Consider the following 12,137-nt stretch of genomic DNA (forward strand, 5'->3'; position numbering starts at 1 on the left):
TCACAACAAGTATCATTTGCATGAATTTGCATGCTACACAGACAAAATCGCATTATATATGCGCGTTTAAAAAAGGGGTAGTGTCTGTGATATATCACGTTGCGTTCACAAACAACATTATCTTATGAAGTTAATGACCTGTGTCAAAACATAACACAAACAAATGACCCTGGATATTATAATTCCTTTACTAACAAATTATGGAAATTATCAGAACATACGTTATTATGGTCATCCGAATAAGCATATATCTTGAAAATAGATTAATCATGCTTGGCACCATTGTAATCTCTGACATAAAGGTTGCAGTATGCGACACACGACCTTACCATCCAATAGATATTTAAAGAATTGTATAGAGCTATGACCAGCAAATTAGAATGTTTATTGTTTCAGGCTTAAAGGCCCCTCAATATCATGGTCGTAAAACGTCACAGAGAAGCTCAAAAGCGGCTAAAAGTTTGAATTTGTAAGACGTTAATTGAATGCTATGTTAAGGGCCCCACATCAGGTGATATATTATGCAATTATGAACTTCAGATGATTAACGGGTCTGGTTTGAACAATGTTCACCTCGGCCGGTGGCCTCAGTGAATATTGTTCAGACCAGGTCCGTAAATAAATCAGGCATAGACCGAAACAACTGAAGTCCTCAATGGTTTTATTATATGACATTTTACAATAAGATTAATAATTTTTCATGTAATAAATACATGGATGGCATGATTGAAGGACTTCCAATACAAAATAACATACATAATTTCATATTTAGTTCATGTAAAATTAAATTTCAAGTAAATATCATTTGTTTACAAAAAATAGATCGTGGGGGAAAAGTCCTAATCTCAGAATCTATAAGACTTATCTTGTTTGAAAGGTTGCATGTTGATACCCTGTGACATCATTGCAACAGCAAGGGCCATACGAAGACGGGTGTATAGGGAGGCACCGCCCGAAACAAAAGGAAGGACGAAAAGAAGACAGGACAGAAGAAGCGTTGTAATGGGGGAGAGCAGGTTGAAAGCCCTATATACAGCTAAGGCCATTTTAGGACGTGTTTTCATTTGTGTATTATATGCATGCACGTGTTTATGTGTGCAAGATCTGGTATGTTGCTGTATTTCAATCCCTGGGATAGATCTGATGCCGACTTAAGAATGCTTCCATGCAAAAGACACCAAGCACCGTATTCCACTAGATTACATTGTACCGACAAAGGGTGAACCAATAGTTACGTTGACCGTAAATGCTGAACCTTTGGCTTGATTATATATTGTTTAACGTCCCATTAACAGCTTAGGTCATTTAAGGACGTGCCTCCTTGTGATAGCGTTGATGTGATGCCGACTTGATAGTGCTACCTCACTGAAATACCATGCCGAAGGCACCAAACACAGTATTCCGCCCGGTCACATTCTACTGACAACGGGTTAACGTTAAGCAGGGAATGACAACTACCATTTGTAAGGACTTTCGTATGTCCCGGCCTCGGGACAAAACCCATTGCCTTCCTCACTCGGACCAACGTTCTGTATGGTTTATATTTCTGCCACGTAGGAGATTTCTTTGTGATTTTAACTCTACTTTAAGACTTTCCGGGATTGGTTTTCTTGATACAGGTTCTTTTCTTTTTTCGCCTGCTAAGATACTGGTTTGTTCTTTACCTTTTTTTTAAAATTTCAATAATGTGGCCCTGTAGCCAAAATGATGAAATGTGACCAATTGAAACAGATCTCCTCTTGTGTTTGTGTTTGTGTTTGTGTGTGTGCGTGTGTGATTTTACTGTGTATCATACGATATCTATCGTGGATATGTTACTTTTCATTCAAAGGAAATGACTTCTTTACCGCTGAACTTCCACTTCTACGAGATATACTCGCCTATTCGGCTTGTATGTAATGCAAACCTATTGCTATTCAGCTACACACGACCACATCTGCACATAATGTAAACATCTTTGATCCCCGACCTGCAGGGGTGTCTTTTCAGAGATCAAATGTGATTAAGGGGGAAAAATTCGTTTCTTTTGTTTAATTATAAACTTATGGGCAATGATAATGTCTTATGCTGGATAAGGTTGAGCAGAGAACAATTCGAGAAGATTAATATTGCTATCGCCTGTTTTCCGGATACGTATCGTATACATAACGACACATTACGCATTTTAATGTTCAGGGTAAAGTTCGAAACAGATATATCTTTTAGTCAGATAGCATCTTTGTTCAAAGTTGACCTCAAGTAAAAAAAATCAAAATATGTCAGACGTTCTTGGGGGAGCCATGGTACTAGATCAACATATCACTTTTTTACGATTTGGACTTGCATCTTAAAAGCGACGACCGCATATAAAATGGAATACATACTTTAGTCAGAAAGGAAGAAAGTATGTGAAACTTATGGTTTCTCCTTATGGATACTTTATAGACACACTTGGTCCATTTCTTGGTTCTAAACACGATACACAAATAGCAGAGAAATTACCATAGCCAAACGGGTGCAATACGACCCTTAATTATCAAGGCGAGCAAAGTGAAGTTGGACGAAAATAGAACTTTTCAATTAAACTAAGAACCGTTATCTTTCTTTAAGGATAGTGCCCATGAAATCATGTTATACCGACAGCACGTTGATCTGATGCGATGTCAGATCTGTTCACAACACTATTCCCGAACTATTTACAATATATGGTTACAAGATAGCCTCAGTGACCTTGATAATTCAGTAACAGCATAGAAGTATACCTGTCCGACAGGTCAGAGGGCTATTGACATGCTTTCGCACACAGCAAATGTTCTATTCTATATTAATATGTATATATTATATGATACAGGCTATTTCCTTGCAATATTGTCGCTCAGGAAAACCGATGTAGCACACGTACAATAAACAGGCAAATGAGGTTGTCACCGTGGGAATCCGGTCATAATCCTATGCACTAAAACTTCTATTATTGTAAATAAAATGGCTGACCTGGTTACATGCTGTTTGCATTAACGGCAGAGGCGGGGACACTGTGAAAGAATGAAATGAATGAACGAGTTTATTAAATTCAATATGACATGAACACGAGTGTTGGATTCACACAAATCCAACAGCTGCATGTTCAAATTCCACTTAAACTTCTCCGACACGCACACATTCAATGGCGACCACGTGTAAACGGTCCACTTCATCAGTGCTCCAGGTTCATGGCGGAATTCACAGTATATTTTCTGGCGCAATGACAGGCGGAAACATCGTGTTATCGAAAGTGACAATGACTCCCCTGTAAACTTAAACAAATGTACCGAGTTCGATATGTATTGTGACGACCTTTAACTTGACGGTGCATGCGCCGTTGTTGTCACTGCTATTTTCGTAAACGCTAGACCGTTGAATGGGTTTATTATAAAAATCATTTTTAATGTTATTATGATAATTATTAAAACGTTGATTGATGAAAGGAAATCTATACGATTGTTTGTTGTTTCTGATGAGTTCCGCTAAAATCCGAAAAAGAAAAGTGAGCTTAGGCCGCGGCGTAGCGTCCGTTCGTCATTTTTTTCCTTTAAAACACTTCTTTTCCTGAACGTCTTAGTAGGAGGATCCTTGGGCAAAGGACACCTAATTTTGTATAAAACCCGCTATTTTCTCGGTTAAATACTCTGGTACATAATCAAATCACCAACACGCATAACTAACACCACTGCTACCTTAATTTATGTATTTATTACTAATAATGTTAACATTTTTAACTCAAGTACTTTCCCCTCTCTGTAGTGATCACTGCCCCGTTCTAGCTAACATCTTTTTTAAACACTTAAAAATATGCCATTCAAGAAACCTTTATATAAATTCAATGAAGCTAATTGGGATGCTATTAATAATGAACTGCTGAGTAATGATTGGGATTCCATAGTTAATAACACTACTATCACTTATGAAACAGATACCACTGTTACAGCAACTCCTAACTCATAACAATGACTGTCCAATGACAACCTTGAATGACTGATGAAAATCGGCCAAGATTAAGACATAAGAATACATTACATAGAATAGCTAAAGATAAAAACAAATGCAACAAGATTTGACAAATTTTAGAATTTGTCGCAATGACACCATATCACTTATTTGACAGACAATAGATAATTACGTTAAAAATTTCAAAATTGTCTTACTGACAAATCAGTGCATCCATGAAAATGATGGCATATCGCCAAATCTATACAAACACTAGCACTAACTCATGTCCTCTGAAATCATCCAATGAAATTTCAATTTATCCACAAGATCAAACTGAAGCACTAAATAAATCCTTTACCACCATTGTCTCTGATATTTCTGACACAAACCTACCCGACTTACTTCCCTTATGTTCATTTGAACTTTCATATACATCGCAACTGAAGAGATATAACTGACCAATTTGGCATTCTTAATAAAAAAAACCAAAAAAACACGCTGGTCCTGATTATATTTTCTCTAGGATTGTAAAAACATTTCCTCTTCATTAGTATACCCAATCGAACTATTATTTAATAGAACATAAGCTTCTGGAGAAATGCATGATTTACTAAAACAGCTACCTAAAGGTTAAAGAAAAATCAGTGATCTCAATAGTTATCGACGTATTTCCATTACATCTATTTAAATCAAAATGTTAGAAAAGAATATTTTTTTATATTCCTTAAATCATAATTCAAGTCATTATAGACTCATATTATGTTAAGCGCAATTAGACAGGAATTCAACTAAGACTCCACTACTAACCACCTAACTGATATCTAATACTATAAGTAGTAATTTGAACCCTTCCGCTTTGTTTTCTGTGACATAAGTAAAGCATTTGATCGTGTATGGCATTTAGGCCTATTATATAAACTGAAAACGTATGGTATTAAAAGTAAATTATTTGATTGGTTTAAATCTTATTTATCTGACTGGAAACAAAGGGTTATCTAGTACCAAACCTTTATCTACAGTGGTTCCCCAAGGATCTGTTCTTAGTCCCTTCTTTCTTCTTTTTATCACTGATATTGCTAATAATGTAACCTCTCACATAAAACTTTGTAGATGAAACCTCTGTCTATGTTAAGGGTCAGTGATACTGTCACGATTTTGGATTACAAGTTACCACGAGTTATAATTTGCTGCAATGTCCCCGAGTTTGCAATAGTTCTTGATAAATGTGACATTAATTCGTCTCTCCTCGAGTTTTCCTCCAATCTGATGGGAGAGTAGTACGACAACCTCCTTTTTTAACAGGAGTTTAGGCAACAATCGTACTATCTATGTAGGGCACTTTCTCAATCATCGCTTACTTTGCAACGAGAATGTGCCAGTTTAAGCGAGTCGAGTCGAGTTATGGTAACATTTGCACGAGTTTTGAACGAGCTTTGACGTTTAGTTTGGTTAGGTTTGATATTGTTTAACGTCCTATTAACAGCTATTTAAGGAAGTGCCTCCATGTGTGTGTGTGTATGCGTGCTTGTGTGTATGTGTGCCGGATATAGGGTATGTTGGTGTACTTGCCGCCTTGTGATAGCGCAGATATGATGGCGACTTTACAGTTGAACCAGGTAAAAACTGGGTTGAACATTTAATGAAATGCAAAAATTAGGTTGAACAATATAATGAAAAGCAAAAACTAGGTTGAACAATTTAATGAAAATTCAAACTTTTCATTAAAAAAAAATCATATTGAAACTTTACAATCATTGATGCATAGATTTCATAAATATTCCCTTATTAGCATTACTAGAAAATAATTTACTTATTTTAAATATGCATAAACATTCGACTACTACCCCCAACTTTGATATTTTAAACGTTCCGTTCAATGCCAATGAAAGGAGAACAAGGGCACATCCGAACATAATATACTAGGATGTCAACAACAGATCTGATACCTATATCATACACATTACAATACAATGCAAGGAAAACAAGCATATAACTATACAACTACCATGTCCGCTGATTGTTTACCCTAACAGGCAGAAGTATAGTTTTCATCTCATCCAGAGTCACCAAGATTGATTAAACAACTTATGAAGGACTGTTGTTATTATTGTTATTTAATTAATACTTACTTACCCAAAATTTACTGTTACCGTAATTGACAGATATATTTCAAATATTACTAAAATAGTTGAAACAAATATTTTGAAAACATTGAAAACATTAACAGTTCAATTATTTTAAAACAACTCCTACACACAGAAGTTGCAGAACTCATTATTTTAAACAGATATCCCGTTTACCATTAGGTTATTCCCTGCTTAATGTTCAGCATTTTGGGGGATGGAAAGAACTTATCCCGTTGTCAGTATAATGTGACCGGGCGAAATGCTGTGCTGGGTGCCTTAGGTATGGTATTTCAGTGAGATATCACTATAAAGTCGGCATCAGCTCCGCGTTATCACAAGGAGGCAAGCACAACGACATACCCTGTCTCCTGCATACACACACGCAAAAACGCATACACTACATACATGGAGGCACGTCCTTAAATGGCCTTAGCTGTAAAAGGACGTTAAACAAAATTAAACCAAACCAAACCATCCTGTCGATGTGTGCATCTGACTACTGAGGTTTTCTATAGACAGCTCCAACTCTTAATTTCATGTTCATGTCTATGTTTCTCTTTTATAATTTCGTCTCTTGCTTTTCTCCTTCCGTTTGGGGCTATGCAGTGGGCCTCACTGTCAAGATTTTAGGGTATCCTAAATAGCATTTCGCCATTTGGTGATCCCCTAGTATATGATGATCGATTGAGGTTATCTTGGTGACTCTGACTGAGGGGTCTGACCGAACCCCTAGGGACCTAGTTTCTTAGTCACAGCTTGGAAACAGTTGAGATCCCCACCCTATAACCATATATACAATTGCTGAGTATAAAGAGATGAATGCACATATGCTTCCAGGATGGCATTGGGCACTACCCCCCCCTTGGAGACTTAACCCCTGGGTCATAACTTCGAAATGGTTAAGATCCCCACCCCAAAACTATATATACAACTGTTGGGCATAAAGAGACGAACGCAGTAATGATATTAGAATTGACACTAGGGTCTGGCCCCACCCTTTGAGACATAGTCCCTGGGCCATAACTTTAAAACGGTTGAGATCACCAACCTTAAACTATATATAGAAATGATGGGCATAAAGAGACGAATGCAGTCATGATATTAGAATAGACCTTGGGGTCTGACCGAACCCCTAGGGACCTAGTTTCTTAGTCACAGCTTGGAAACAGTTGAGATCCCCACCCTATAACCATATATACAATTGCTGAGTATAAAGAGATGAATGCACATATGCTTCCAGGATGGCATTGGGCACTACCCCACCCTTGGAGACTTAACCCCTGGGTCATAACTTCGAAATGGTTAAGATCCCCACCCCAAAACTATATATACAATTGTTGGGCATAATGAGACGAACGCAGTCATGATATTAGAATTGACCCTAGGGTCTGCCCCCCCCTTGCAGACTTAACCCCTGGGTCATAACTTTGAAACGGTTGAGGTCCCCATCCCAAAACTATATATACAAATGTTTGGCAAAAAGAGACAAATGCAGTCATGATATTAGAATTGATCCTGAGGTCTGGCCACAACCCTAGATACTCTGAGTCACAGCTTGGAAACAGTTGAGATCCCCACCCCATAACCATGCATTAAATTGCTGGACATAAAAAGAATCTAATACAGACATACTACAAGAATTGGCATTTGGGTCCGGCATATTCCCTTGGATCTCATTTGGAGAATATGTTACCATGATTGCTTAGATATGCAGGTGAGCGATACAGGCCCTCTGGGCAACTTGTTAATAGTCCGGCCTCCGTGCGGTAAGTGTCCGTCCTGCGTTCGAACAGCGTCCGGTTCGCGGCTGGTCATCGTCCGCATTGCGTTCGTGTTTTTTGGCTAGATCGACTTTAAACGACCAATGAGTAAATTTGTGCAACTAGTATGTGTGAACAAAATAAAATAAAATTGAAGCTAATAAAAAGGAGTTCAGAGTAAATATTTCCATTTTCTTTGCATTGCCACTATTTAACTTTACCAAACAAAATAGAAAGATATCAGATCATAATTTTCACAAATTCCCATTGGTGTAATGATATGAAGAACATGTTCGTGACGTCGTGAATAAATGATTTCGTTTCGAACGACGTCACTATACATTAAGTGTAATATTGACGTCACCAAAAAAAGTTATGTTGTATAAAAGGTAAATATCCTCACTATATTTTTGCCGGGAATGGCTAACGTGCGTTTTTCGAACGGCTGCAATCCTGTAAGAATTATAGGGCAATAACTTTCCAAAGAAAGCCTTTTTGGTATGGCACGTTTTTCCAGATGTCGTTGCATCTTTTAAAATTGAGATGTTTTAATGATTATGTAATAGTATTGAACACATTTAATGTGTTATACTACATATATCCAGTGTTGTACTGGTTATCAATCTAGTCATTTAATAAATTGACAATTACTCTCAATTTTTGTGCTTGTCTTTTGTTCCTAGTTAACTCGATGGTATAGGCGACATACCTGTAAAAACTAAGCTTATAGAACAGCCTGCAATTTATAACATAACTTTTGTTTTTAAATCGTAATTTTTCAACAGTTCATGTTTTCATATGATGTTGACTTAGAATGAATGATCATGTAACAACCTTTCTATATAAAGAATTAATTTTCGACTTCAGATTGAATCGGAATACGTATTGAAAACAGGGGGAAAACATTTGTTTACGTTGTCAAAATGACTCCTGCTGCCGATAATTACGGCTTCTGTTTCGTACAAAAAAGAAATGATGACAGAAAAGTTGTCTCAACATAAAAAGGGTCCATTTACAAGAATGCTTTAATCTATGTTAAGTATTGAAAAAATATAATTATCAAGTATCTCAACACGTTCCATATCGGAGACATATTCTACATGTACACGTAGTGGTATTGCCATACAGTTTATTGTGTGTGATGGCTAATATGACTTACTAAGTGTTAGCGTATGGAGACAGTGAAGGTGGGAAAGAGAGTATAGATACATTTATATGCATGGTCTAGAAAAAAAAGATTTGTCAAAGACATTGAGTTGTACAATGTAATAAAAAAAAATCACAAACGTTTCCCTTTATGAAAACATTTGAAAAGGGATATTCGTCTCGTGAATAATCCTTTTTACAGAAAGGTTTGTCCCATGGTTGAGGGAAGGTGTTTAGCCCCGTACCATCTGTACCGGTCACATTCCGGTAATAAATTCAATATATATTTATAGATATTTGTGCCTTTATGTTTATGCCTATTATCATTGTTGACATTGAATTGTAAATGTATGACGGGAGAAGGCTGTGATAAATTGTAAAAACTTGTGCCCCATCCCTTGTTCACGCCCACGCCCTTCCTCGGATTCGGCCGTCCCGGAGCGCACTTCGCTCCTTCAGAGCACGTTGCCTCCCCTAGCGTCTGCCTCCTCGGCCTCTGCTAGGTCTCTTGCGGAGGGACGATGCGTGGCTTCGTCCCTCGCTCAGGTCAACGCTTTATTAAAGCAATAGGTGAACAAGGCTCGCAAGCCTTTCCCCCTCTCGGCTTTACAGGTCGTGGTTGCTGACATCGCAGATTTAGCTGCAGATACGTACCGCATCCTGGAAACCAGTCTTGGCCCCTAATTCCGTTTCCCTTGAGAGGGATCTGGATAAGTGGCCGGGACGCTTTGTTGACCAGGTTGTGATGGGGCCTAGGGAGCACTCTAAGTTGGAGCGTCTCCTTAGCCTGGCTCTCCATGTTCTGTCCTACGCAGACTGGTTTACTTCTGCGTTGGTGGCTGCGTGTCGGTGGAGCAGCTCCCCAGCAAGGTTGGACTGATGGAGCGCCTCAGCCAGGCAATTTGCAAGGCACATCTTGATGCGCTGGCCTTACTGTCGGCTGCCATGTCACTCCTTGTTGTTGCCCGCCGGTTGTCGGTCCTTTCTGGACTGCCAGTCGGCGATTCCTATCGGGCCACCCTTTTGGAGGCTCCCTTGACCGGCGCGGATTTGTTTGGCGGGGTCCTTCCCTCAGTGCAATCTGAGATGAGGTTGGACCCGTTTGCATCTAAGGATGCACGCCACAACTCGGCAGGCAAAGGCGCTAGCAGGAAGAGGCAGGCTTCTGGCTCCTCCAGGCGTAGGAGGAAGAGGGCAAAGATGACTGCTTTTCAGCAGCAGCCTGTCCCTCCGACTTCCGCTCCGGCAGAACGTCGGAAATCTTCCTTCCGCGGTAGGGGTTCCCATAGGGGTGGAGGCAAAGCCAAATTTTCCAGAGGTAGGAAGGGTTCCTGAATCTTCCTTGCCCTTGCTAACTCCTTGTCCACTGTCTGTAGCCGCTCCCACGCCCTTGGGCGCGGGAGGCTCCGCCGATGTGGTTTGGGAAGGGCTAAATTGGCCCCTTCCGGACTTGCCAGTAGGCGGTCGGCTGTCCCATTTCGTTCCTCAGTGGAAAGAAATCACACCAGACAGTTGGGCCCTAGGGGTTGTGTCCAAGGGTCTCTGCATCCCGCTTCTTCGGGATCCACCTCTGGCGCGAGAGCCTATCTTTTTCCCGTCTCCTTCCGATCCGGGAAATGTGGAGGCTCTCAGGTCGGAGGTTCAGGCCATGATCGCGAAGGGCGCGATCGAGGAACTTTCACCGGACCGGTGGTCTCCAGGGTTTTACTCCCGGGTCTTCCTCATGAAGAAGAAGTCCGGTGCCTGGAGGCATATTATCGACCTCAGTACGTTCAACACGTACGTCGATTCCCCGCACTTTCAGATGGAAACGCCACGACGCATCATTGCGTCAGTGCGTCCAGGGATGTGGGCTACGTCCATCGATCTGAAGGATGCTTACTTTCACATCCCGGTCAGAGGTCGGCCAGGAAGTTCCTCAGGTTCACTTTCGAGCAGAAGGTTTACCAGTTTCACGCTATGCCCTTCGACCTCACTACGGCCCCCTTGGTTTTCACCAAGTTGTTGCAGGGAGTAGTGGGGCACCTCCACAGTCTCGGGGTAGATGCACACATCTACTTCGACGACTCCCTGTTGCTCCAAGTGGAACCAGTTATCCTGTCCCGGAGCACGAGGTCGGTGCTGGGCGTTCTGTGCCGCCTAGGGTTCATCCCTTCCAGGGAGAAGTCGGAGGTTCTCCCCTCCCAAGATTTTGTTTTCCTCGGTTATCGGTTCAGAACCGATCTGGGGTTTGTCCTTCCACCAGCGTCCAAGTTCGAGAAGGCCTCTCTGTTGGTTTCCGTTCTGGTCGGTGTGGAGCGAATTCAGGTTCGATGGTTCCTTCGGTTCCTCGGTTACCTGAATTCACTGGCGGATGTGGTTCCCTTGGGTCGGCTTCACATCCGTCCGCTCCAGCTGTTCCTTCTGTCAGTTTGGTCTCCGGTGTCTCGACAGTGGGATGTGTACATTCCTCTGCCGGAGTCGGTGAAGGAATCGGGTCGTTGGTGGACTCTCGAAAGCAATGTCTTGACCCTTTACACCGACGCATCCATGACCGGTTGGGGTGCATACCTTTCCGGTCAGACGTCGTTCGGGGTGTGGTCGGGGGAACAGCTTTCAGAACACATCAATGTTCTGGAAATGCGTGCTGTTCTGTTGGCCCTTCGGGGTCTTCGACCCTCCCTGCAGAGCAAGGCCATTTGTCTGGCGACAGACAACTCCACTGTGGTGGCTTATCTGCGGCGCCAGGGGGGCACCCGTTCCCCGCCTCTGTGTGCTTTATCCACCCAGGTCCTGTTGCTGTGTCAGGAGATCAGTCTTGATCTCACGGTGAGGCACCTTCCAGGTCGTCTAAATGTTCTGGCCGACACTCTGTCTCGGTCTCGGAGCCCGGTTCTCACCGAATGGACCCTCAAGCGTTCGGTGTTCCGGTCTCTTTGCCTGGTTTAGGACAGACCCCATGTGGTACTGTTCGCCACGGCCCTGAACTTTCGACTCCCTACGTTTGTGTCTCCGGTTCCAGATCCTATGGCCATGGCGTTGGATGCTCTATCCCAGGACTGGTCGGGAATGTACGCGTATGTGTTTCCTCCCTTCAATCTGGTGGGCAGGGTGTTGGATAATATTCTTCTACACCCTTGTACTGTGTTGCTGGTTGCACCGCTCTGGCCTCGACAACCTT

At 41.4% G+C, this 12,137-nt stretch overlaps 1 protein-coding gene across 1 annotated transcript; it reads left to right on the forward strand.

Annotated features, from left to right (window-relative positions):
• The first annotated feature begins 9,856 nt into the window (after positions 1 to 9,856).
• Positions 9,857 to 11,905, forward strand: LOC110446233. The gene is made up of 3 exons (XM_021491273.1): positions 9,857 to 10,250; positions 10,354 to 10,871; positions 10,979 to 11,905. The coding sequence occupies exons 1-3, from the start codon at positions 9,857 to 9,859 to the stop codon at positions 11,903 to 11,905; spliced, it is 1,839 nt and encodes a 612-aa protein (XP_021346948.1).
• The last annotated feature ends 232 nt before the right edge of the window (positions 11,906 to 12,137 follow it).

Source organism: Mizuhopecten yessoensis, unplaced genomic scaffold (assembly GCF_002113885.1).
Source record: "Mizuhopecten yessoensis strain PY_sf001 unplaced genomic scaffold, ASM211388v2 scaffold2663, whole genome shotgun sequence".
NCBI lineage: Eukaryota > Metazoa > Mollusca > Bivalvia > Pectinida > Pectinidae > Mizuhopecten > Mizuhopecten yessoensis.